A 27,574-nucleotide genomic window follows, 5' to 3' on the forward strand; every position below is an offset into this window, starting at 1 on the left:
TTTAAGAGTAATATAATATTCTTTTTAATTCATATTCGTTCGAAGTTTTCAATTGTTCAATTAATGTAATTTTAAGAGTAATATAATGTACTTTTTAATTTTTAAGAGTAATATAATATTCTTTTTAAGAGTAATATAATATTCTAGTTTAAATTAATAATTAATATATATTTTTATAAAAAGTATACAAAATTTTAAGCAGGCTTAAGACATCGGCCTAAATGACCTTGCAGTTGCCATGACCCTGCCTATATGCCTATATGTTTTCCCCTATTTGGTATGGTATACATGGTGTGGGTAATTCTCCTACATATATCTATAGTTGTTAAAGAGTCAACTCAAGCATGGGTTAAGTTGAAAATCAATCCACATGTTAAAACGAATTAAAACAAAGTTCAATAATCTATTTCATCTTTTATTTTATTTTGTTTTTGTTCAATCCGGTTATTTATTTATTTATTTTGGCTCAGTTTAATTATTTATCTTTTAAAAAATTTATTTTGATTATTTATCTTATTTTTTTAGTTCAGTTTAATCATTTAACACATTTGGGATTAAGGTCGTTAATAATTTAATAATTTTTTGTTTGTTAAGAATGAACTGGAGAGAAAGGAAAGAGGACTGAAAAAAAAAATTATTTTTAAATTATTAATGACGTTAATCTTAAATAGACTAAAATATCAAACTAAAACAAAAATAATATAAAGAATTAAAATGAAAAAAAGAACGAATAAATTTTTTTAAAAGATAAATTAAAAAAATAAGATAAAAGATTAAATTAAATTTTTTTTAAAATTAAAAATTTAAATTGAAAAAAAAAATAAGATAAAAAGTTAAATAGATTATTTAACCTGAAAAGAAAAAAAGTAATCACCCTCTCAATTAACCGGAGTTGCCCAACTCTTTTTTTTAAATCAGAAAACAAATATCATTAACATGGTACAAGAGGTACCCAAATAAAACACACTACAAAAAGAGAATATCCAACGTGAAGCAATGAGGTTAAGCTGTATTAATATCAACTAACATAAGAATACCTATTAATCTCAAGCTATTTGAATCAGAAAATTATACCCACCCCTGACAACATATCCCTCCTTTTAAAAAAAAATTGGTTTGGCCAGTGATAAACTAGAATAGCGTTATCTTTGGGCATTACTTGTGGGAACGCTATAGCTGGAGCAGGTTTACATTAGACGAAGAGCTTCGGCCTTTGAGACTAAAGATACAACATTAAAGGCACTAATGAGGAAGAACTCAAAAGGTCCATTTTTTTTTATTGTTGTCTATTTGGTTTATTCTGTAGCAGTAACTAAAACATAAGCTTCAATTCCAATAAAAATTGATTGCTTCTTATGCCAAGGGAAACAATTTCTGGCGATGTTATGCTGCCAGAAATCGTTTAAACCTCTCAAAGACTCAAACAAGTCAGGCAAGTTAATCACCAGAAAATTAACTCCCATTAAATAATTAAAAGAGTTACATGTGACGGTCTTAGTAGCCCTCATGTGATCGTTTAATGGCACAAACAAATGGTAGGGACTAAAATAGGTGATGAAAAAATAAATTAACAACTTTGATCGATGAAACTTTTGTTTAGGAATCAATTAAAAAAGTTTAGGAATTAAATACATTGTTAATCCTTAGATGTATCAATTTTTTTCTTCCATTTTTTTACAGACATAAGAAATTTTTTTACGAGTATGACAACATCTTTGGAAATACAAGAAAAGTATTAGATACGGAATGGTATAAATGAATTTTCATGAAAGAACTTTAGAAAAGAGAAAACTATAATATGAAAAAAGGTTTGCTGACTTTTGCCAATTATTTACTTTTGAATTCTTTTTTCCCCTTCAAGCAATGATTTGCTGTGAGGTATTGTAACAACTTTTGTGACCAAAAAGCACTGTCGGGAAACGTAAAAATAAAAAATAACTATTTTTGTTGTAGGATTTATGAACTCCATGAGACTTGATAAATGAACCAGGATTCAATTTGCCATTTTTTTCAAAACAATATTTCACTTAACATTGCCTTGTCAATTTAGAATAGCGATAGAATAGAAACATTAAAAAGGATTGGGATGGCAATCTGTCTTTTGATTCAATTGGGCTCCATGATATAGTTATGCCCAATGGTCAGGGACCATCTGAAGAAGAAATAACATAGATGAAATAATGAAGCGTATAACTCGGTTTTGTCATTTGGGAATAGTGATAAACCCACGAATAAAGAAGATTGGATTTACCCTTTTAATTTGATTCGGTTGGGCTCCATGATAGAAATATCAACATTTGTTTTGGTCCAGCTGAAGAAGAAAACAGTTGCATAATATTGATGAAATAATATGCAGGATCAAGAGAAGAATATACCATTGTGTGGTCCATTGCTCTATTAGTAAAAGAGTCATTAGTAACAAGATGGTGAGTGAAGTGTACAAGAGTACCCCACGGTCCCACAAGCCTTGAATGTAAAGAAGGGCTTCTCATGCATGGGAAGTTGATAGATTGATAACTATTATTAGGCGAAGGAAGCGATTCTTCTCTTACTCAACAAGTTGAAATTGGTGAAGCAATGTTATGAAGAAGCCAATCTTAATTATCAACCTTGGAGGGGTTTGCATTTTAGTACATTGTGATATACTGATATTGATTCTTTGGTGCTATTAATTGTACTCTCTACCCAATATGACATAGCATGCTTCTCACCAATTTGGTAACTCTGGATTCTGCCAAGGTTCGTCAGACTTACTTTAATGGGCTTATGTGGATCAAATTTGCAAAATGAGTAATGTTAGTCTCATTTGCACATAATTTGCAACTCATAACATGTTTAGATAACTAGTTTGAAGTACTTTTGGATGTTAAGTATATTTTTGGTGAATGATACTCTTTGAATCTTTTATTTTTATCTTTGAATCTTTTATTTTTATCATTATTTTGGAAGAAGTGTATCAGTTATCAAAACATGCATGCAATTATTTTGAGTGAATTTCGGATATCCCTCGGACAGAAGTCAATGATTGATCTCTCGAGGTATCAATATCTATTTTAGAGATTGACCTCTTCCAACAACAAATATTTTTTCATATACACAGATCTAGGATTTGATTCTTAATTACATGTTTAAGAAACAAAATTATCTATCAACCATGTCACGGAATGTTGTTAAACATGCACATAATTCATGTAGTAGAAGGTGCAAAGTTAATAGTGATGAATACAAGAACAAGTTTTTTTCCTGCAGTGCACCTTCTCTCTCATCTATATACCTATCCTACACTAGTTTGGGAAAATATTTCTAAACTACACCACTTTTTTATGCTTTACTAGAGTCGGATTTTGCCACCCCGACTTCCCTTCTTCATCTTTTTTTTTATATAAATTTAAATATTATTAAAATTAAATATTATATTATATAAAAATATTTTTAATTGATTTTAAAATTATTTATTTATTAAATTAATTTATGTAATATTATTTTATAATTTTTTTAAAGAGAAATATACATATAAAAAAAATATAAAAATTGGATAAAATTATAGTATAATTTTTTATTTTAGTTATATGTAATTTTGTAGTTAAATTTATGTTTTGTTGATTTTTTTTATTATGTTCTTATAATTAAAAAATAATAAAATTAGTTAGTAATATTAACATAAATTAAAAAAACACTGCGAAAAAATAATTAATACATTTGTCTTATAAAGTAGACAAAATTTCAAATTGTAGTAACTAAGATGATAGTCGACAATAATGCAACATATTAAAAATTACAATTACAACACAAATATGACAAAACTAATGATGATCTGGAATATGTTGTGCAAGATACATGTCTTCTTCTATTTGGATTACTGGTTTGCTAAAAATAGCCAAAATTTCTATTGTGCAGAATCGTTTCCAATAGTTGGATTGTGCTAACACCTTTAGCACGTCTTCATCATTTTTTAATTCTGTTATCTCATATTCAATTAAATTTTTTGAATACTTAGCATGATCTGGTTGTCGAAAGAACAATCGTCTAACCAATTGTGATTCGTGAATTCAATTAGGGGGAACCCCTATAGGTGCAATTTGCTTGATTAAATCCTTGAGTTTGTACATGCTACATCCCGAAGGAATGCCAAATCTTATTGGATTAGTTTCGGTAAAGGAGTAACCCAAAAAATGACCTTGACGTGGTATGTTCCACTTCCCGCTGTAATACATAAGTGCATCATGAGTAGGAGTGATAGTTGATTGAAGCAGGTTGAGTATAGCATCCGATGTTCTAATAATGATACATAATAATTCTATAGGGCCAACACACGAGTATTGCTCATTACACATTAACATCGTGTAAACATCATCATCATCTTTCAATTGTAGAGATTGAAAAAAATATTGCTGACCTGCATCTATGAATGATATTCGATAGTAGATTTCATCCACTAATTGATTGTTGGTTAGTTAAAGGGTGTTGTGCATTCTACGCTTGAGTGTATCAAAAGAACAATCGTTAGGAAATCGCATTGGTGTTGGAGTGGGACTTTGAAAGTAAACACTAGTTTGGTTGTGAGTGATTGATCCATTCAGAAAAATGAAGGCTAATATGGAGTTATTGGTCTGGCTGCTTGTTTCTCCCAAAAATGACATAGTAATAAGATTGAATTTGGTTTATGAGAGTATGTTGTGTAACATTGTGCGTTTGTACTGTGTGTTGTGTTATTTATAGTTATATGGGTATTTTGCCACGTTGATGTGTATTTGAATGCAATGTTTCTTTTTCCCTAGTAACTGGTGTAGCAGATGTCCATTATAATTTCAAAGTGAAAAAAGAGATTATGAGTTGTCCATCTCGTGTCAGTTTTGCACACGTCTCTAAAAATTAAATGTCTCACCTGCAAAAATGACATGAAATAGACAACTCATAATGCAGAGTGTTGTCAATTTGGACTATGATTTTTCCCATGTAATTCAAGCAGCAGACATCCATGATGATTTTCAGAGTGAAAAAAGAGATTATGAGCTGTCCATTTCATGTCAGTTTTGCAGGTGAGACATTTAATTTTTAGAGAGGTGTGCAAATTGCAAAGTGTTGTCAATTTGGAATGTGATTTTTCCCTTGTAATTAAAGCAGCAGACGTCCATGACTATTTTCAGAGTGAACAAAGAGATTATGAGTTGTCCATTTCATGTCAGTTTTGTCAATGAAACATTTAATTTTTAGAAACAGTGTAGTGTAAATGGCAAAGTATTGTGAATTTTGACAGTTATGTTACCATGTCAACTACAACAGTAAAAATGGGTAAACTGAAAATTGCTAATTTAAATTTAAAGGAAAAATTATTTCAATACGTAAAGTGATAACTGAAGACGGGCATAAGACATTACATGAAAATCTCAAAGAAGAAATAACTTAGACATGAATGATCCGTAAATTACCAATCCCGTTTGAATATAGGTTCGTGGGATGGAGACAGGTTACTTCCTTCGGGCCTGGAAGAGGAGTCAGTATCACTATCATGGTTTTTGAGACCCAACAAGTCTCGTATTCATCTGATAAGTCCTCAAGATTAGAGGTTGAGCCATGTTGGTTGCCTGGTGGGTTATTATTGTGAAAGATTATGGAAAATAACTCGACAAATGGTAGTGATGGGTTATTGTAAAAAATGTTGAACATATGTCGAACATTAACATCATCTCGCAGAATAAAAGATGTGTACATATAAAGTTGGACACCGAAAATGGAGATGTTGGATATGTTGTTCTGGGTCAATGTTTAGTTTTTGGTGAACAAGTTCAAGCAATTGTGTAAAGATTATGACCTTGTTGACCATGAAAGTTTTTGTGTTGTTACTAACGAAGGTGGTGTCCTCATTAGTATTGCAAATTTGTCGTCGTAGTAAACACAAACATATGCAGTTAGGTGACACATTGTGGTAGGGATTGAGATGAAAATTTGAAATTGTTACGAATGTCTTTAGTTGTAGTGGTATTTATAGAATTTGGTTATAGTTGGGTGAGTCACTAGTTAACTGTTCATTTAGATGAACGGGTAAATAAACACTTAAGCATATTTACAAGGGTCCATAATGTGCAAATTGCAAAGTGAAAAAAAAACTGAGTTGTCCACATCATGTCAGTTTTACTGGTGCGACATTAATTTTTTTAGAGACATGTGCAAATTACCGAGTGTTGTCAATTTCAACTGTGATTTATCCCTGGATGGAGCAGAAGTCCATTATAATTATCAGAGTGAAAAAAATTGGGTTATCCATGTCATGTCAATTTTACTGGTGTGACATTTATTTTTTTAGAGACGTGTGTAAATTGCCGAGTGTTGTCAATTTTGACTGTGATTTATCTCTGGTAATTGATGAAGTAGAAGTCCATTATAATTATCAGAGTGAAAAAAATTGAGTTGTCCATGTCATGTCAGTTTTACTGGTGAGACATTTATTTTTTTAGAGATGTGTGCAAATTGCCGAGTGTTGTCAATTTCGACTGTGATTTATCCCTGATAATTGATGCAGCAGAAGTCCATTATAATTTCAGAGTAAAAAAAAATTGATTTGTGAAAATTGCAAAGTGTGTTACAAATATTTTTTTTGGATTTTTTGATGTTATTACCATGGAAAAAGTGTCCAAATCATAGTCTTTTCGATTTTGTGCTTGTATTTTGAGGTGATATCCCATGAAACTGGTGCACGATATAATTTTTTTTGGATTCTTTGACGTTCTAAACATAGAAAAAGTTGTCACGAATATCACTAATGTGTTCAACATAATTTGAAAAAAATGTAGAACATGAGTACTTAAGCATAGTTGCAAGGGTCCAAATCATAGTTTTTTTTATTTTGTGCTTGTATTTTGAGGTGTTATTCCATGGAACTAGTGCACGATATAATTTTTTTTGGATTCTTTGGCGTTCAAACCATAGAAAAAAGAGTCACAAATGTCATTAATGTGTTCGATATAATTTTAAAAAAAATACAGAATGTGGGTACTTAACCATAGTTGTAAGGGTTCAAATCATAATTTTTTTTTATTTTGTGCTTCTATTTTGAGGTGTTACTCCATGGAACTGGCGCATGCTATATTTTTTTTTGGATTTTTTGACGTTCAAACCATGTAAAAAGTGTGTCACGAATATCATTAAAGTGTTGGACATAATTTGAAAAAAATGCAGAAATAGGTACTTAAGCATAGTTGCAAGAGTCCAAATCATAGTTTTTTTTTATTTTTTTATTTTGTGCTTCTATTTTAAAGTGTTATTCCATGGAACTAGCACATGATATAATTGTTTTTGGATTCTTTGACGTTCAAAACATGTAAAAAGTGTGTCACGAATATCATTAAAGTGTTGGACATAATTTGAACAAAATACAGAACATGGGTACTTAAGCATAGTTGCAAGGGTCCAAATCATAGTTTTTTTTATTTTGTGCTTGTATTTTGAGGTGTTATTCCATGGAACTGGTGCACGATATATTTTTTTTGGATTCTTTGACGTTCAAACCATAGAAAAAACGAGTCACAAATATCATTAATGTGTTCGACATAATTTTAAAAAGATGCAGAACATGGGTACTTAACCATAGTTGCAAGGGTTCAAATCATAGTTTTTTTTTATTTTGTGCTTATATTTTGAGGTGTTATTCCATGGTACTGGCGCATGATATATATTTTTTTGGATTCTTTGACGTTCAAACCATGAAAAAAGTGTGTCACAAATATCATTAAAGTGTTGGACATAATTTGAAAAAAATGCAGAACATGGGCACTTAAACATAGTTGCAAGGGTCCAAATCATATTTGATGATGCCGTTACAGGGGTACTTAAACATATTTGATCTCATTATCACAACATTTTATACTTCAATGACCAAGACGATGAGCAGTCTCACAAGGTGGTAGACGTCGATTACGTCGCGGATTTCTTCTTTCCAGTATGACTGGTTCTCCCACGTCATGATGATGTTGTTGTTCTATGTTAGTATTTTCAATGTTGGTTGTTGCAGCTGAAAAACTTTGACCTTGTTCTCCAAACGAATGTGGTGCATCGAACTGTTGTAAAGTAACTAAATATGATGCCGCTGAATTTGGTGTATTGAAATCGACGCCAAATAAATCGGTCATCCATTAGTGGGTGGTTGCGGTGACTGACTCGCCAGTGTGGCCAAAAGTTTGATGAACAGGTGAAGAAGTAGAATACATTGACTGAGGATGTGGAATATCAAAATGTGTTTGTTCAACACTTGGCCCTGCAACATTATGGGTAATTGTTGTGCGTGGATCTTGTAGTTGTTGTGCAACAAAAAAGAATAAAGTAGTGTTTTTCCTATACCATTCCATGTATGCTAGTGTATATGTCACTATTCCCTCAACCCATTGCCCAGCTAAAACATCACTGCGTTTGTTTTTTCCAGATATTAATCCACTCCGCATGGTATTCCATCCAATTATTGTAATGATTGCCTCGCATGTCAATTTGGTGAAGTAGATCAAGATTCATGGGATCAACAGGGGTATCTTGTTGTAGTCCAAACTGTAGCTTCACCCGATTTGTTTGATGCCATTCGACAATCGAGAAAGAAATAATTGCAGTACATGCAAACTAAATCTCCATGTCTCTATATGCACGTCTGGGTAGGTGTTCTTCAAATCCTCTATATGGGACCAGAGAAAACTGAAATATATGCCAACAAGGCAACATGTTAGTATGCATGTACATATTTAAGGTTCAGATCATGATAGTATTATACCTCATGGCTCTCCATGTTGGATCAAGTGGTCTCGAAATAATTAAGAAGGGGGAGTTGAATTAATTATGAACGTGTCTTGACTAATTAAAAATTTATCCTTCTTAATGTTACTAGATTCAATTAGGCTTTACTACTAAGTTATGAGAAAGTAAAGAATAGAAACAATAACTTAGACAAAAGTAAAACGGAAATAAAAAGTACATAGCGGAAAAGTAAAGAGTGTAGGGAAGAAGAAAGCAAACAAAAGATTTATACCAGTTCGGCCACAACCCGTGCCTACGTCTAGTTCCCAAGCAACCACCGGTTCTTGAGATTTCCAATAACCTTGTAAAATCCTTTACAAGCAAAGATTCCCAAGGAATGTAGCCTCCCTTGTTCTCTTTGAACAACCAAGTGGATGTACGCTCCATTTGAATTGATCCACAAGAGATGTATCCTCTTTTGTTCTCAGTATTACAACCTAAGTAGATGTGCGCTCTACTTGTACCACAAAGGATGTACGCTCCCATGTGTTAAGACAAAGAATTCTTAGGCGGTTAGTCCCTTGAATCTTTGTAAGGGGAAACAAAAGATATCTCGGGCGGTTAGTCCTTTGAAATCTTTTGTTCAGAGGGAAGAGGAAGAATCAAAAGAATTTTCAGGCGGTTAGTCTTTTGAATCTTTTGGCAAGAGGAAGAAGGAAGAATCAAAAGAATTCTAAGGCGGTTAGTCCTTTGAATCTTTTGGCAAGAGGGAGAAGGAAGAAAAGATAGCACACTTTTGTTTTCTGCAGAATTTTCACTTGCAGAAAAACAAAGTTTTGAAACCGAAGTTTAGAAAGCATTTTGGCAAGAGTTTTTGCAAAGAAAGACAATGGGCAATGGTAAAAAAAGATTTGAGAGAGATATGTGTTTTGGATGCTTGTAAAATGCGTGTCAAGGTCTTGCTTTTATAGACTCTTCATGTCTGGTCAAAAAACCATTGGAAGAGTTATGAATTTTGAGAAAATCATGTTAAGAGTTATAACTCTTAACTTTTTCTTCAAAACTATTCACTGGTAATCGATTACCACAATGGTGTAATCAATTACACAATGTATTTTATGAAAAGTTGTGACTCTTCACAATTGGATTTGAATTCCAACGTTCAGATTCACTTGTAATCGATTACTAATATAGTGTAATCGATTACACTATTTGAAATTCATTTTGGAACATTACAAATCATCTGAAAATATTTTGAAAACCAATCTAGTTACTGGTAATCAATTACTGCTAACTGGTAATCGATTACCAGAGAGTAATCACCCTGGTAACTTAGAAAATTTGAGAAAATTCTTTTGTAAAACAAAATTGTGCTATTTGGTTTTTGAAAAATTCTTTTAATACTTATCCTATATGAAGTCTTGACTTGTTACTTCTTGATTTCTTCTCTTGAATCTTGAATCTTGGATTGGATTCTTGATGCTTGATCTTGAAGTCTTGAATCAATCTTGAATCAATCACTTGGGCTTTTGGCATCATCAAAATTGCTTGGTTCATCATCATGAAGCTTGCTTATACAATCTCTCCCTTTTTGATGATGACAAACCTGAAATCAAGAAACGCATACAAGCTCTATCTTCTAATCGATCACTCACTTAATTCTCCCCCTTTGTTTTTGAGTTTAAGCTTCACTTGAAGTTAAGTTATTTAATTATATGAGTTCTTGATTTAATCCCAATTTTGTCTCCCCCTTTGGCATAAAAAAAAGCCAAAGTGCATATAGAGACATAAAATCATACACAAACTCATAATCATCCATGCATTTTAATCCATACAACAAGCAAGGAGTACAATAATTCATACATAAACTAAGCAAGAAAGATAATAATTCATCCATTAATCATAATAAACTATCAGATAATTAGAAAGTCATCCAAGATAACCAAATTAAAACAACTAATTTAGAAAGTAATATACTAATAAGTGTATCAAAACATAGCCAAATACACGACTAGAAATCAAAATACTAATATTAATAGTAATGTCTAAACTAATGGTGGCGGTGGAGGTAAATCAAAGCAGTTGCGAATGATGGTGACATCTTCTTCAACCTTTGCAATCCTTGAGTTCATCACCTCGAATCGTGTGTCCACTTGAGGTTCCAAGGAGTCAAACCTCTCACCAACATAGGTTTGAAGTCCATCAAACCTATCCAAAATACTCTAAAGGAGAGAAAAGTCCTCTTCAACCGGTAAGTGTCCTTCATCATCATTTGGTTGAGCACCCTTTTTTACCCAAGAGCCATCACGCTCTTTGTGGTAACCAAAGGAGGCAACCACAACAGCACCGATCAAGAAAGATCTCTTGATTGGAACATAAGGTTCAGAATCAAGAGGGATGTTAAAATGTTGAAGGAACAAGGTAACTAAGTGAGGATAGGGCAAAGGAGCATTTAATCGCAATGCCTTATGCATGCGATACCGGACTAGATGTGCCCAATCAATTTGTCAGCCGGTATGAAAGGCCAACATGACTATTGAATCTTCTTCAGAAACCTCTGCAAGGTTTGAAGATCTAGGGAGTAAGATACGGACAATTAGATAATGGAGGATGCGGCTTTCAAGAGCCAAATAATCGGCAAACAGTCTTCCGGTCATATCCGCTTGGTTAGTGCAAACCAACCGACGGGCATCATGCACAGAAAAATCAAATTTCCAATCATCATCCAATGCACCTTCAAATGGTACACCGTTACTAGACAATTGGGTCAAATCATAGAAGATGGATTGGTCAATGACCATTTTGATCCCAAAGACCTCAGAAATTGAGGTACTCTCTTGAATTTCAAGGTTAGAATAAAAGGCTTTTACCAATTCAGAATACATAGGCAGTTTTAAAGACATAAAAGGAATGAGATTTGAGTTCTGAAATGCTTGAATGCATTCAAAACTCTCATCAGAAAAGAAATTCATATCTATGAACTTAGGGTCAATAATAGAACGAGAGGAGAAGAGGTTTGTGTACCGTGTACGTTGTTCTTTCGATGAGAACAACAAGGAGGAGGAAATGGAAGAAGGAATTGGAGTATCCTGAGCCTCGGAGTGCCGTTGGCTTCTACTCGAAGAACCCTTGTGCTTCTTTGATGGTTCCGCCATTTGAGAGAGTTATTTGAAATTTCAATCAGTTGAAATGAAAAAGGATGAAACAAGATGAATTTTGGACTTTGTGGGACGTGATTTGGATAAGAAATGAGTGAGTTATGGCAGAAAGAAAAATTGGGAATGATGGTTTTGCAAGAGAGATGAAGGTGCTGGTTCGTGAATTCTGAAATTTGAATTTATAAGCAGCAGGGACGCGTTGTAATTGATTACATCTTTTGGTAATCGATTACACTTAGCCTGACTTACTGTAATCGATTGCACATTGTGGTAATCGATTACCAGAGAGCATTTTAGCAGAACTAAGTGCTAAATGACTCTTAAGGTGAATAGATTTGGAAGGGAATCAAAATATTTTATATCTGAAAACTCTTATATGAAAATAAATATATATAACATAATGGATTTTTGAAAAACTTCATGAATGACTCTTAAGCAAGTAATTCACATATCATATTAAAAATCATGCAAGAATCATAGACATCATCAAATATTTGTTTTAAAAATAAACTTCATGCTTTGAGAAGGAAAAATAACTCAAACAAACATATAAGCATAAACTTACAATAGTAATTAACCAAGACAAACAAATAAAATTTTGTTAGTCATCATATAAACAAGTTAATTGAAAGGAAAGTTTCAACCAACTTAATTTAAAAAAGAATGGTTTTGATGTTACCTTTTTCATGATTTAAGTGCCTAGATCTTCAAAGATGGAAGTCAAACTTTTGCTTTTTGCTTAATCTTCTTGAGAGATGTTCTCATCGCTCTCATAGTCCTTGGATAGAAGGTTGATCTTCTTCTCCGAACCATCAAATGAGTCATTGTCATCCCATGCAATATACGCCTTCTTGGATCTTCTTTCTTCATGACTTTTCTTCTCATTCTTCTCGGGTCATGACTTATTTGTGGGGCAATGTGCCTTTATGTGACCGGGTTGATTACACTTATAGCATTTAAGTGTTGGGGAACCTTCTTGAGATCTCTTCCCATTGTTGAAGTTATGGCGTCTCTCCGTTCTTCTATTTTTGACGAATTTATGAAACTTCTTCACAAAGAGTGAGAAGTCCTCTTCATCATCAGATTCTTCTTCTTCTTCTTCTTCTTGTATTGAGGAGGAGGCTTTGAGTGTCATGCTTCTTTTCCTTTTGTTGGTCTCTTCATTTTGGTTGAGACGTTGAAGTTCCATTTCATGTTCCAGCAGTTTGCCAAAAAGAGTGGCAAGAGACATAGAAGAAAGATCTTTACTTTCAGAAATGGCAGTTACCTTGGGCTGTCATTCCCTACTTAAGCATCTCAAAACTTTATTAATTAAATCTTCATTAGGAAAGGTTTTTCCTAAGGAGGCAAGGTGATTAACTATGTATGTGAATCTTTTTTGCATGCTTTGGATGTTCTCATTTGTGATCATCCTAAAGAGTTCATATTCATGGGCCAGTGTATTAATCCTAGATCTCTTAACATCAGTTGTGCCTTCATGTGTGAGTTGAAGTGTGTCCCACACCTCTTTAGCACTCGTGCAGTTTGAGATCCTAAAATATTAATTTATTCCTAGGGCAAAAGTAATAATGTTTTTGGCTTTAAGATTATATTGAACTCTTCTTTTATCTTCTTCAGACCATTTTTCTTTAGGTTTTTCTATTGTTGTGCCTGTTGATGTGCTTCCATCTACTATGGTGGGTACATAAGGTCCTATTTCTATGGCTTCCCAAATATTGTAGTCTATGGCTTCAATAAAGATTTGCATTCGGGTTTTCCAGTAGTGGTAACCCTCACCATTAAAGATAGGTGGCCTATGGATGGAGTTTCCTTCGGGAAATAGAGAATTTGAGGAGGCCATGAATCTTGAAGTTGTGAAACTTTTCTCAAGATACCTGCTTTGATACCACTTGTTGGATCAAGTGGCCTCGAAATAATTAAGACGGAGGGGTTGAATTAATTATGAACGTGTCTTGACTAATTAAAAATTTATCCTTCTTAATGTTACTAGATTCAATTAGGTTTTACTACTAAGTTATGAGAAAGTAAAGAACAAAAACAATAACTTAGACAAAAGTAAATAGAAATAAAAAGTACACAGCGGAAAAGTAAAGAGTGTAGGGAAGAAGAAAGCAAACGGAAGATTTATACTGGTTCGGCCACAACCCGTGCCTACGTCCAGTCCCCAAGCAACCACCGGTTCTTGAGATTTCCAATAACCTAAAATCCTTTACAAGCAAAGATCCACAAGGGATGTACCCTCCCTTGTTCTCTTTGAACAACCAAGTGGATGTACGCTCCACTTGAACTGATCCACAAGAGATGTACCCTCTCTTGTTCTCAGTATTACAACCCAAGTAGATGTACGCTCTACTAGTACCACAAAGGATGTACGCTCCAATGTGTTAATACAAAGAATTTTTAGGCGGTTAGTCCCTTGAATCTTTGTAAGGGGAAACAAAAAGATATCTCAGGCGGTTAGTCCTTTAAAATCTTTTGTTCAGAGGGAAGAGGAAGAATCAAAAGAATTCTCAAGCGGTTAGTCCTTTGAATCTTTTGGCAAGAGGAAGAAGGAAGAATCAAAAGAATTCTCAGGCGGTTAGTCCTTTGAATATTTTGGCAAGAGGGAGAAGGAAGAAAAGATAGCACACTTTTGTTTTCTGCAGAATTTCCACTTGCAGAAAAACAAAGTTTTGAAACCGAAGTTTAGAAAGCTTTTTGGCAAGAGTTTTTGCAAAGAATGACAATGGGCAATGGTCAAAAAAGATTTAAAAGAGATATGTGTTTTGGATGCTTGTAAAATGTGTGCCAAGGTCTTGTTTTTATAGACTCTTCATGTATGGTCAAAAAACCATTGGAAGAGTTATGAATTTTGAGAAAATCATGTTAAGAGTTATAACTCTTAACTTTTTCTTCAAAACTATTCATTGGTAATCGATTACCACAATGGTGTAATCGATTACACAATGTATTTTATGAAAAGTTGTGACTCTTCACAATTGGATTTGAATTCCAACGTTCAGATTCACTTGTAATCGATTACTAATATAGTGTAATCGATTACACTATTTGAAAATTATTTTGGAACATTACAAATCATTTGAAAATATTTTGAAAACCAATTTGGTCACTGGTAATCGATTACTGCTAACTGGTAATCGATTACTGCTAACTGATAATCGGTTACCAGAGAGTAATCACTCTGGTAACTTAGAAAATTTGAGAAAATTATTTTGTAAAAAAATAATGTGCTATTTGGTTTTTGAAAAATTCTTTTAATACTTATCCTATATGAAGTCTTGACTTGTTGCTTCTTGATTTCTTCTCTTGAATCTTGAATCTTGGATTGAATTCTTGATGCTTGATCTTGAAGTCTTGAATCAATCACTTGGGCTTTTGGCATCATCAAAATTGCTTGGTTCATCATCATGAAGCTTGCTTCTACACTCCATATGATCTATACGAGACCTATATCCGACCAAGTCACCATGAGGTGTGGTCCTGTATTCTAATCTACCACCACTCCATCTGAAATGTAAAACATACAAAATCAGTATTCATTGTAATGTTATAATACATGTCATTGGATTAACAAATTTACATTTCGCTATATGTAAATAGCCTTTTAGCCAGTGGAAAAGTAATTTCGGGTCGTGGGACTCTTGGTGCAATAAAAAGCATGCGGTACCAAGCCCATGACTGCAATAGTATGGCACAACCACCTATAGCTTTACCAACCTCCGATGATGCTCGACATAGTTCTCTATACAAGTTTGCTAAACAAGCCGAACCCCAACTATATTTTTTTGTGTTGTTCAAATCACGTAATAGGTTCAAATACATTAAATGAACTCTATTTCCAGATTTATCAGGAATTAAAGCACCGCCAATCATGTACATTATGTAAGCTCTACACCTGCATTGTAGTTGGTGCGTTGTTGGTTCTTCAGGCAATGGTGCGCGCAACATGCTTAGCAACCATGTCAGCTTCAGTGCAGCTCCTTTACGTGCATTTTCGGAAGGGACTTCCCCTAGTAACCCGTGGCATAACTCATCCCAATGTAAGAAGCTAGGTTCAGCCACAACACGACCATCGACTCTAATGCCTAGATGAAGTGCAACATCTTCGTGTGTGATGGTGCACTCTCCCCATGGCAGGTGAAATGTATGTGTTTCAGGCCTTCATCGTTCAACCAATGCAGTGATCAATGCACGATCAATTTTACACCGTTTGATTAGTGCAATATGTTGGAACCCGGTACACGATAATAATTATATAATTTGTGGTTCTGGTTCAGGTATTGTATGGTAATAGGAAGTGATTAAGTCATTAATCGTAGTACGTGAACGATGAACGTGTTGATGACGCAATAGAGGTTTATGATCCATAAGAATGATGTCAAATGGTAAACCGAATACAAATGATATAAAATTTGAAGTTGGGTGATGCAAATGTGGTATTAACATGCACCTCCCATCTATTTATTGTTTAAACTATGTTCAGTTTTGCAAGTACAAATACACTTAAGGTAACTGTAATGCCTCGAGATTCCAAAGCACATTTATAATTTGTCTCGTTGTAAGGCCTCGAGATTCCAAAGCATGTTAACATGATTGTGGTACTGTGACGCATCGAGATTCTAATTCACGTGAATCAATGACATTTTCGTGTACATTGTTCACTCACATGCGTACGTTAACAACATTAACTTCGTTCTCAATAATTCGCATGCCCTCAACATTACACTTAATGTAACTGTAATGCCTCGAGATTCCAAAGCACATTTATAATTTGTCTCGTTGTAAGGCCTTGAGATTCCAAAGCATGTTAACACAACTGTGGTACTATGACACATCGAGATTTTAATTCACGTGAACCATGGACCTGTGATTGATTGCATATATAAATGTACCATGTCACCCAACACTTTGCACAGTTGCATCAAATCAAATTATGAGAGAAAACAAAGAGGGCAAACAATGAGGTTAGAGCCTATTTGTGCATACGTTTATATTAATGGTGAAATCATTCAAAATTCAAGTGCAAATGCAATTTTCAGATGGGACAAGACAAAGTCATTACTCTTGAATCCAACAATGACACTGCCAAATATAATCACCGCAATACAGTCATCAATTACAGATAATGGTGTTACGCCTATAATTAATGCCCTTTGGTATCGTTGTCCTGTATATGAATTCAATGGTGAAGTTCAATATAGGGCAATTCAAATTATTGACGAAGAAGGTGTTTTGTGCATGTTTCAAACATTCGTCAATATGACAAGTGTAATATGTATGGAACTTAAAGTTAATGTTCATAATTCATTATCACCTACTCAAGTCTACGACCTAAGTTGGGCCGACATGGAGCAGAAGCTGGACAATTCCCTAAAATTAGAATGAATAATTTAACATATTTTTTTGTTGTATTGCGTTGAATTTTTTTCTCAGTCTTTATTATGTAGTTGTAGTTGTAGTTTTTGTATGCTTGGAAGTTGTTATTTTCGATTTACTTCAGTAATAATAGTCTACACATGCATGATTTCAGATATGTGGATCAATGTCTCACCTAACCCTCACATGCACCGACAACCCCATTAAAGTGTGGTGTTGCACACTGTTCACTCGGATGCGTACGTTTATCCCATTAACATGTTTCTGAACAATTCGCGTGACCTTGGCATGCGATGCAGAATACTGCGATCAACAATCATCATGAAACGAACAGTCTGTCAAGTATATTAATGTGTCGAGTTGCACACTATTCACTTACATGTGTACACTGTTCCGCAATTGCACAATATTTACTCACACACACTGAATGTCCTACCTAACCCTCCCACCTAATCCTCGTAACTAACTTTGCTGTCTAACCCTCCCACCTAACTTTCCGATCTAACTCTTTTACCTAACCTTCCAATCTAAATCTCCCACCTAACCCTCCAACCTAACCCTCATAACTAATTTTGTCACCTAACCCTCCATCTAACCTTCGTGATTAACTTTGTCACCTAACTCTCCAACCTAACCTTCCAATCTAACTCTCCCACCTAACATTCTAATCTAACTCTGGTACTAAAATTTCTCAGTCTATATATAATATCACCATTTGACAACAACATATCACACACAACAACTTTCTCACAAAACAAAACTCGATTTGTAACTCTCACACCATTTCCACTCATATCCCATAAGCACCACCATAGCTCCACCTAAAGAAATTGCGACCATCATTTACCACAATGGTCACATTATAAACGACCCAGTTCATGGATCGATGTACACATCTACGAACCCAATATTTTTTTACGTCAGTCGTTCTATTACGTTTATACAATTCATTCGAAAAATTAACAATCATCTCCCTGCTCGAGCAACTGAACAAGTTGCTCAATTGTTATTTCGTGTCCCTATTTCATTTCATCTCGGTCAGACACGTTTTATTTCAGCTCAACTATTCGACAATGATGATCTCAGAGGCATGATGGAAACAATTCTCCAGAATCAAAAATTGAATTTTGCCGAATTCTATGTTGTTACTAACCTTATTCCTCAACCACAACCATCGTCTCCACAACCCTCATGTCCATAACTACAACTACCGCCTCCACAACAGTTACCGTATAACAACATAGACCTTAATAATCCAGTATCTTCATACAACAACCTTGAATCACAAGACCCTTTTGACATTTATATTTCATACACACAAATGTTATCCGAGAACGATTCTTTTTTTCATGGCCAACAAACCTCCTTTGACCAACAAAACCATCCTTCATCCCCCTTTACGCCACCTTCACAACTAACACAAACGCAAACATCAAATTGAGATGAACATCTCATTGCTAACGAAGATCCCATTATACGATTTCATGATGAAAACATGGATGATTTTAGTGAGGATGAGGATCAACAGTTCTTTGATCACATCAATCACCAAAGCGATGACCAAAGTGATGACCAAACCAATGACGAGGGTGTTGGTAGACCAACGACACCTCCGTCACCTCCATTGCAATATCAGCAACCTAGGTGTCCAGTAGACTTGAACTTGACCACCTACCACACTGCATTGATCAACACCATTTTGTTCATCAGCAACACAATGTACAACCACCGGTCGATATACTCGAGGTTGGCATGACCTTCGATGACAAAGCACAATGTATTCAAGCAGTCAAAGAATACAACATCAGAAATCATTTTGATTGCAAAACAATTTACTCTAACCAGAGAAGGCTAAACTTCGTCTGCAAGTTACATGAAAATGGTTCTACATGGAGCTTGGGTGCATGCAATTCAAAGAGGCATGACAAATGGATTATCAAGAGTATCAGAGGTCATCATACTTGTCTCGTGCCGATGCTCAGACAAGATCATCGCCAACTCGACAAACACGTCATAGCACAGATCATCCAACCAATTGTCAAAACAAATCCAACCGTCTCCATCAAGACGTTGATTGTAGAGATCAAAACGTTCATGAATTATACCCCATCCTACAAGAAGACATGGTTAGCAAAACAAAGAGCATTGGAGATGATTCATAGAAACTGGGAAGAATCATATGCCAAACTGCCAAAACTTTTTAGAGCTTTGCAATCTTGTGTTCCCGGGACTGTGATCGCTGCTCAAACAGAATCCTTGTATGAGGGGGACGAAATAGTACCAGGCAAAAGATTGTTTAAACGTGTCTTTTGGTCATTTGGTCCATGCATTAATGGTTTTGCATATTGCAAACTCATAGTACAATTTGATGGTACATGGCTTTACGGGAAGTATACTGGCACATTGTTGATAGCTACCGTACAAGATGGAGCTAACCATATCTTCCCGATTGCCTACGCCATTGTAGAAGGGGAGACAACTTCAGCTTAGGGGTTTTTTCTAAAGAATTTGAGAAGACATGTTACTCCGTAAATTAACATTTCTCTTACTTCAAATCGACACCCCTCAATTATAAGTGCCTACAACAACCCAAGTAACTTATGGATCCAGAACACATCCCATTTCTTTTGCCTGCGCCACATTGCACAAAACTTTCTTCGCGGTAACTCAAACTGCAAACATTTAAAGAAACCACTAATGTTGGACGGTGAGAATCTATTTTATTTATTCGTTATAATTTTCTTCCAATCAAATTTTATAACATAATAGATTGATTGAATATTTACAGGTTATGCATACACCGAGAAGATGCACTAGCAACATCTTGGGGATATTCGTGCGAATAAGCCAAGTGCAGCTGAATGACTTGATCAATTAGCCAAACAAATATTGGTACAATGCTTCGATGAGGGGAAACGTTGGGGACATATGACTACCAATTTGTTGGAGTCTGTTAATTCTATGTTAAAAAATACAAGACATTTGTCGATGTCATCGTTGGTTGAGGAGACGTATTTCAAGACCGCACAACTCTTTGCTAATAGAGGTCAAAAATTTGCTGGGTAGTTGACCTTCTTATTTCGTTCATCCAAAATTCATCAAAAGTCATTCATTAAGTACATACTTTATCTTTAATTGAAACAGTATTTTCTCCGCTTAACGGGTAACTTTATATTTGTTTTGTTACCGATGGGAAAGACCTTCTCATCTTAAATTGTAAATTAAGACTATTGGGTTTGCACCAATCGAAACCATAAATTTGATACAAGATAGAAGAATGTAAAGAATGTATATATATAAGTTAAGATAGTGTGAATCAAGCAATGATCAACTCCGGCTCACAGTATTCTGAAGTCATCTTCGATGCAATGAATAATGGTCAACAAGAATCTAATACACATATTCTAAATGAATTCGACAGACCCAATCACACTTTTATTATAATAGAGACTCAATCCCCACTTGAAACACCCATATCACCTGGAAGGTTTAGAGTAATGTTACAATCCCAAAAGTGTGATTGTGGTGAATATCAGGCTAAACACTTACCGTGTTCTCACGTCATGGCTACCTGTAAATCTGTCAATGTTGATCCCATGACCTATGTGTCGATGTTATTCACTTTACAACACATTTTGCACATCTACGACAACTCCTTTGGTTTATTGCCACACGAATCAATATGGCAAGAATATGAAGGAGATCAAAGGGGTCTTGATCTAAGGAGAAAGAGGACTGCAAAGGGTCATCACGTTTTAATTTGCATTCCTACTGAGATGGACGAAGACGAAAATGAACAAGCAAGTAGAAAAAAATGTGGACTTTGTCGGCAACATGATCATAGCAGAAACAATTGTCCTAATATATCCTCATCTTAAGTTTTTCCTTAACCAAATGTGATTGTTTAAATATTTTATTGATAATGTAGTATAATGTTCTTATATAAATAAATTGTTAAAAGCTTTAGTTTTATCATTTTTAATTAAATTTAATAACATAAACAAACTAATTATATTTAGTAAAATAACTAAATTAAAAATTTTAAAATTCAGATTATTATACAAAATAAATATTTACTAAAATAAATATATTATTATACAAAATTCAGATTTTAAAACATATATTCATCCAAAAAATATCTTAAATAATTTAAATAATGTAACAAAAATATTAGATTTAATGATATCATTTTCTTAATAACAAAATTAATTTAATAAGTAAATAATTTTAAAATCAATTAAAAATAATTTTATATAATATAATATTTAATTTTAATAATATTTAAATTTATATATAAAAAAAAGATGAAGAAGGGAAGTCGGGGTGGCAAAACCCGACACCTGTGAAGCACAAAAAAGTGGTGTAGTTTGAAATTTTTTTCTCAAACTAGTGTATAATGGGTATATAGATGAGAGAGAAGGTGCACTGCAGTAAAAAAAACCACGCAAGAAAAAAATAAAATAGGTAACAGTGAGGAGTTAAATGAGAAACTTCAATGTATAAACAATATTGTCTAGATTGACAAAGACAAGCGATTTCTCATATCTAGTTCGGTACACCCAGCACTCACAGCCACTTATTGGGATATTACTATCAGCAGCAAGTTATTCAAAGGGTAACTGGCTAAGGATTCAAGTTCAAGGGAGACAGTTACAGCCAAATATCTTTCAAACTTTAAATGATACTAGTGTTGTACTCTCACAAAAGAGTAATTTTCAATTGAACATGACATTTACAAAATGATTGGAATCAAAATTTGCTCTGGAGTGTTGATAACGTTATGGTTGACATAAACAAGACTGTATGGAAACATTGGCCAACATCAAAAGGGCCAGGCTTGGAAATGTAAGAAGACATGTCCATGTCATTCGCTCACTATGGTTTTTGCCAACTCCTAGTGCTACAAGTGGAAGACAGGGCAGAGTAGAGGGTTGAAAAAGACATTTCATTGTGTTAAAATGCAAAATATGTTGCTGTGTTGTGTGATGAAAGGATGTTGTTACCTCAGTTCTGTCTGCATTTTGCAACTGCAACATGTTGAATGAGTCAACTACACATATCAAAGCTACAATTCTGTTTTCTTAGCCTTGGTCTTGCCCTCTTTCTGTGGAAATTCTAGGCATGCTGCCATTTTCTAAACCCAATTTCTAACCAACCCCAAGGATAAATGATAGTATCCAGAAAAAAGTTGTTACCAAATAGTCAAGCCCAAAAGGCATGAGCTAAGAAGAACTCTTATCATATTCAAATTTAAGAAATGCTTGCAACACACTCTTTTTTAATACATTTTTCTACTATTTAGTAAAATCTATTGTATAACACAAAAATGAGTCCCACTTGTTTAATGAGTTCCACTCATTATTTTGTACTACCTCCTTCTAATATCTTTAAATGTTTAAGGTTAATGTATATGGATTAAGAAATATTTAATAGATGCAAATTTAGACAACAAAGCTCTTATTTAACATTGAATTAGTATTATATTACAAACTATCAAGTGAGATTAGCTCAATTGATTGAACAAAATGCGTAAGAATAGACTATTACACATTATCCTTAATAGTGTCTTTAATTCCTACGGACCAAAAAAATTATATTACAAACTTCTACTTATCTCAACTATAATAGTTATTAAATAGGGACATAATTGAGAAAAAATTAATTAGGCTTTAAAATTTCAAAACATCAATTATTTTGGGATAAAAAAGAAAAGACTAGAACATCGACATATATAAATAGAAGGTTGTAGATTTTAATAAATTTTAATCAATAAGATAATAATATAAAGTTGACTTGGTTGTTGGGAATGAGGACTTAAGGGTGAAGGGAGAGGTTGTGAATTAAAATTTTTCCCGGTAATATTTCTAATAAAACTAAAAAGCTAACATTTGTCCATAAAAAAAAAAAAGTATATTGATAGTACTTTTGAGATTTTGGTAAGTCACCAATGTTTATCCGATTCAGCAAGGTTTGTCTAAATAGCACACCCGTGAAGTTAGTTAATCATGTAAAGTCAAAATCAGCAATGGGAACCCATAGAATAAACGCTCCCTTGCTGAATAATTCTCATCTCAACTTCATTCTGAAATATCTAAATGCGAATTTTGGACCCACATGTTATCTTGTTGAATTGCCCATCTAGTGTTTCAACTGACTGCTTACCTTCTGTATCCGTACTTGGACCTTTTCTGATTCAAAAAGTCACAAAGTATTTAAATGAAATTAATGATGTTTGGTGCTCCATATATATATAAATCATATATGCACAGAAAAGTAAATGAGTAGTTGAGATTTTATCAGCTTTAAACCCATTCCAAATACTTCTCAACCACTTATTTAGTGATTGTGAAGGCTACGTCAATTACTTTCTTATTGTGCATTTTTTATTTCTAACATACAAACTATCTACAGCTGAAAATAAACTATACACACAAAATCTAAAGATGGGAATTTTCAAAACACTCATCAGAAACTGAAAACTTATCATAAATAGTTTTTGATACACCCAATCAAACAAAAATATATTTAATACAATCACGCAAGAGAAAAATAACTCTATACATGTGATACTAGTTTCCTCTCCAATCTGATAACTCTTTATTCCTTACGGGCGATATGTGACTAGCAAAACCAAGGTTGTAGAGTCTATAATGACCTCGCTATTTTGTATGTTTTAAGTGCTGAACTTCTGCTCAGTGGTGCTTGCTGTGGCCTGCATCATTTAGTAACACCAGTGTAAATCATTGCTTATATCACGAAAATTCTGTAGTTCTAATTTTTGCTCACCCTTAAAAACACTTCTCAAATTGGAGAAATTCCTTCTATGTTCATTCCTTCTATTTATTAATTAAATTAAAAAAAAGTTGATCTTATTTGCTACCAATTAAAAAGTTTTGATGGGATAAACTTGTTCATAAATACTTATATGAAGATGAAATACATTGAACTTCTTCATAAGTTAAAATCAACTTATGCACCTTAACTTCAAGTCAAACATAAAGAGCTTTTATGAAAATGAAGTGCATAACTTGATTTTAACTTATGGAAGAAGGTCAATTCATTTTACTTTCTTATTTTTTTTCTCTTCCTATAAGTGATTACGGAGAAATTTATCCAGACAGGACACAAGTCTATTTCTACTCTTCCAAAATGAATAGAGAGAAATGCTCTTCTGGCACACACACATACACCTGCAGGAACCTTCTCAATATGATTGGGACTAGAGACAGTTTAAAGAAAATCTAGTAAGTGAGGGACAAGAGATTACACTGACCCCAACTGATGTTACAAAATTGCAAACTGCACATTTCACGGATCTTGCTCCATATTGGTACGCGAGTAGCATCCTGCAGTTGCCACAGTTGACATGTGCCACCTGATTTGCTGTCACAAATACACACCTGATGCTTATTGCTTACCCCCAAAATAGGGACTTGAAATCACAATCACTTAGCTCACAAGAGACATGTCTTAAAGTCTGTCCATCATGCACGCGTGCGCACACACACAACACAATTCCTTAAACCTCAGAGAGACAATTAATAGTACAATACCTTCCAAAGCTAGATTGACAGTGTGACAACAAGAACATTGCACACTTGTCGCGCCCCGGATGTACATGAGTAAAGTATGGCAACCTCCACATACTAACTGGGCCATTTCTGTGCCTGTCACACACGAGTGTTTCTGATTTATCTGCCTCATGATCAGTTGATTTGAAATCACAGGTAGAAATTGAACTTTCAAATAACCTACACAATTATATAGTGAGGAGAAAAAACTGCATCATACCAGGAGGTGGTACTGCTGTGACAGCATTGCAAACAGCACAGCACACAGAGGTGGCTCCAACTGGGAACACTAGAAGGTTTCTGCACCCAGAACAGACAAGTTGACTCTGTACACCTAGCAGTCATGAAATAATTTTAAGTATCAAATAAATGGCCATAACATGCTAAAGGTTCTAGCATTCAATATCTTAAAAATTGGTTCAATTTTCAAATGTTAAGCCAGACCGGATGAGAAATTGGACAATTTCAAAACCATATCACCAGCTATCTCAAATCCACACTCCACCCAAATCAGAGTCTGAAAGGAATCTCACTCAAAAATCTTCCATCTCCAATTCACCGTTTCTCCTTTTAGCCAATCAGAAAGTGGAATTGTTTAGTTTTGTTTTTAGTCATGTCAGCTTTGCATTCAGTTTTAGAATTTTGTCCAAATGATGAAAAAGAACCAAGAATTCAAATCTCCAACCATTTCATCACCACAAAGCAATGAGATTCTTTTTGATTCTTAAGAATCAAAGATAGACACCAAGGGATTTGCAACAACTCACACATCATGCTCAACCAACTAAGCTAGACCCCTTTGGAACCGTAAAGCAATGAGATGATGGCAAGATTTCTTGGCAATCAATAGAGAAGAGAGAAAGGCAGATATGATACCATTAGCTGGTGGTGTATATGGAGCTGGTGGTGTTGGGTATGGGGCAAGTGGAACTGGCATTATAAAGGGCTAAAAAATGTTGTTATCTTTCTCTGCCAAACTCTACACAGAGAACAAAGCACTTTCTCCCATTTTTTTCAGCTCCTGGAAAATAAGCAAATTAAAGTAAAGGCACAATCTGGGAGGAAAAAGAAAGTGATGCACATGGTGATGGAACAGAAAGGCATGAACATGAAGTAGAGTGAGAAGGAAACCCGTGAAGAAGAGGGTGCCAGCAAATCAAATGGTAAAGCAGATGATAAAGTAAGAGTCAAAATGAGTTGCTTCTTCCCCTTATGAATGAAACTAAAGGGGAGGATTCCAGAAGGAATAAGAAAGACTAAGAGTTAAGGCCTTTCAGTGGAAGTTGTATTTATGTAATGTGGAAGGGGAAAATACATTAGATTATAACATGTCCTGTGATAACTTGCCAGTTGCTGCTGACTAAGTAGAGAGAGAAATAAAAGGGAAGGAAAAGAATATAAGTGGACACTAGAAAGAAATAAGATTTAGAAAAGATTTGGATATATATTATAATAGCATGGTCTAAGACCGGTGCTTAAATTACTTTGTCATTTTTTGTCTTCAAATTTGGACTCTTCCAATGTTCCGAAAATTGACCTAGTGGAAATATTGAGTTAAAGAATCAATTATTAAATTATTGGATCACTTATTAAACGATTGACTTGGAATATACATTTTTTTTATTAAATTGAATAGTGTTTGAAAATAAATTATCAAGAGGGTGTAGTATCAGAATAATTTACATGACAAAAGTTATTTTTTGAAACCTAAGTCACCTTAAGTAGTATCTCCAAATTTTAATCATTTTCAACTTCCTGCATCGATTATATATATAGTTATTGTAGAAAATACATTGTACATGAATTGTATGTATAATTAATATAAAAAGTAAAAAATGACTAAGACTTAGAAGTATCATTTAGGATCATTCCTCTCATTACATGACATACAAGCATACCAAAATAATCCCTAACATGTAAATGATTCTCACACTACACTTTTGGGTAAATTATTTTTTGTTTTAACCCACTTTGGTTAAAAAGTCCTGTATACATATTAAAAATTATATTCATAATAATTCATACTTTAAATTCAAAATCATTGTCATCATCAAACTATAAATATTATATAATGATTAATTATTATAAATTATTTTGTTAGATATTATCATTAAATTATTAAGAAAACTTTTGTTATTTTTCACATCTAAGTACAAAAGTTATCGGGTGACTATGAGTAAATATGGTGAAGTTGTATAAAGCAAATAAATATTAAATCATATAAAGATCAAGATGATAATTAGTTATTATATATTGTTATTAAGATCAAAATAATATTATAGGAGTATATTATATGTTATTCAACAATTAATTATTAATAATTTATCATGTTTTTTTATGTCATAATTTAATTTATTTTAATGTAAATAATTTTTTAAAATGTATATTTTTTTCTTTAAGTGATTAATGACATTATTGTTAGTTTTGTGTGAATTATATTTTTTTTCATTTAAATTGATTCATTCAATTTTAGTGAAGGGGTTTTTTTTTAATTTCATTTAAATTGAAGTTTTTTTTAATATTTATCCAATAGTTATAATATTACACACAAGTTTGTTAGTATTAAGATCATACAAATTAGTTATAAACATATGAATCAAGAAATGTTTTCTTAGATGAATAAATATTAAGGAAAATGATACAATTATTCATAAAATTATATAAGCACATAAGTAAGATAATGACCATTCATGAAAGACACAAATTAAAATAAAATGACTTTTTTTAGTATAAAAGATGCAACTTGAAGTGATG

The 27,574-nt window shown here is 33.6% G+C and overlaps 2 protein-coding genes across 4 annotated transcripts; one reads left to right on the forward strand and one right to left on the reverse strand.

The window, feature by feature from the left end:
- The first annotated feature begins 19,001 nt into the window (after nucleotides 1–19,001).
- Nucleotides 19,002–19,739, forward strand: LOC121174861 (uncharacterized). Its single transcript, XM_041015285.1, has one exon. It carries the CDS (start codon nucleotides 19,002–19,004, stop codon nucleotides 19,737–19,739), a length of 738 nt encoding a protein of 245 aa, XP_040871219.1.
- A 3,972-nt stretch (nucleotides 19,740–23,711) lies between these two features.
- On the reverse strand, nucleotides 23,712–26,216 carry LOC100306356 (uncharacterized). Of its 3 annotated transcripts, none has more exons than XM_041015175.1 (6): nucleotides 25,952–26,216; nucleotides 25,697–25,841; nucleotides 25,041–25,154; nucleotides 24,803–24,935; nucleotides 24,523–24,632; nucleotides 23,712–23,961 (listed from the first exon to the last, which is right to left on the reverse strand). In XM_041015175.1, exons 2-6 carry the CDS (start codon nucleotides 25,755–25,757, stop codon nucleotides 23,942–23,944), a joined length of 438 nt encoding a protein of 145 aa, XP_040871109.1. In that variant the 5' UTR covers nucleotides 25,758–25,841; nucleotides 25,952–26,216; the 3' UTR covers nucleotides 23,712–23,941. The 3 variants fall into 3 exon arrangements, with proteins under 3 accessions (XP_040871109.1, XP_040871108.1, NP_001237533.1); XM_041015174.1 differs by having other exon boundaries at nucleotides 24,803–24,944; NM_001250604.2 differs by having other exon boundaries at nucleotides 23,748–23,961; nucleotides 24,803–24,916; nucleotides 25,952–26,002.
- Nucleotides 26,217–27,574: the final 1,358 nt, after the last annotated feature.

The sequence above is a fragment of the Glycine max genome, chromosome 5, assembly GCF_000004515.6.
Source record: "Glycine max cultivar Williams 82 chromosome 5, Glycine_max_v4.0, whole genome shotgun sequence".
NCBI lineage: Eukaryota > Viridiplantae > Streptophyta > Magnoliopsida > Fabales > Fabaceae > Glycine > Glycine max.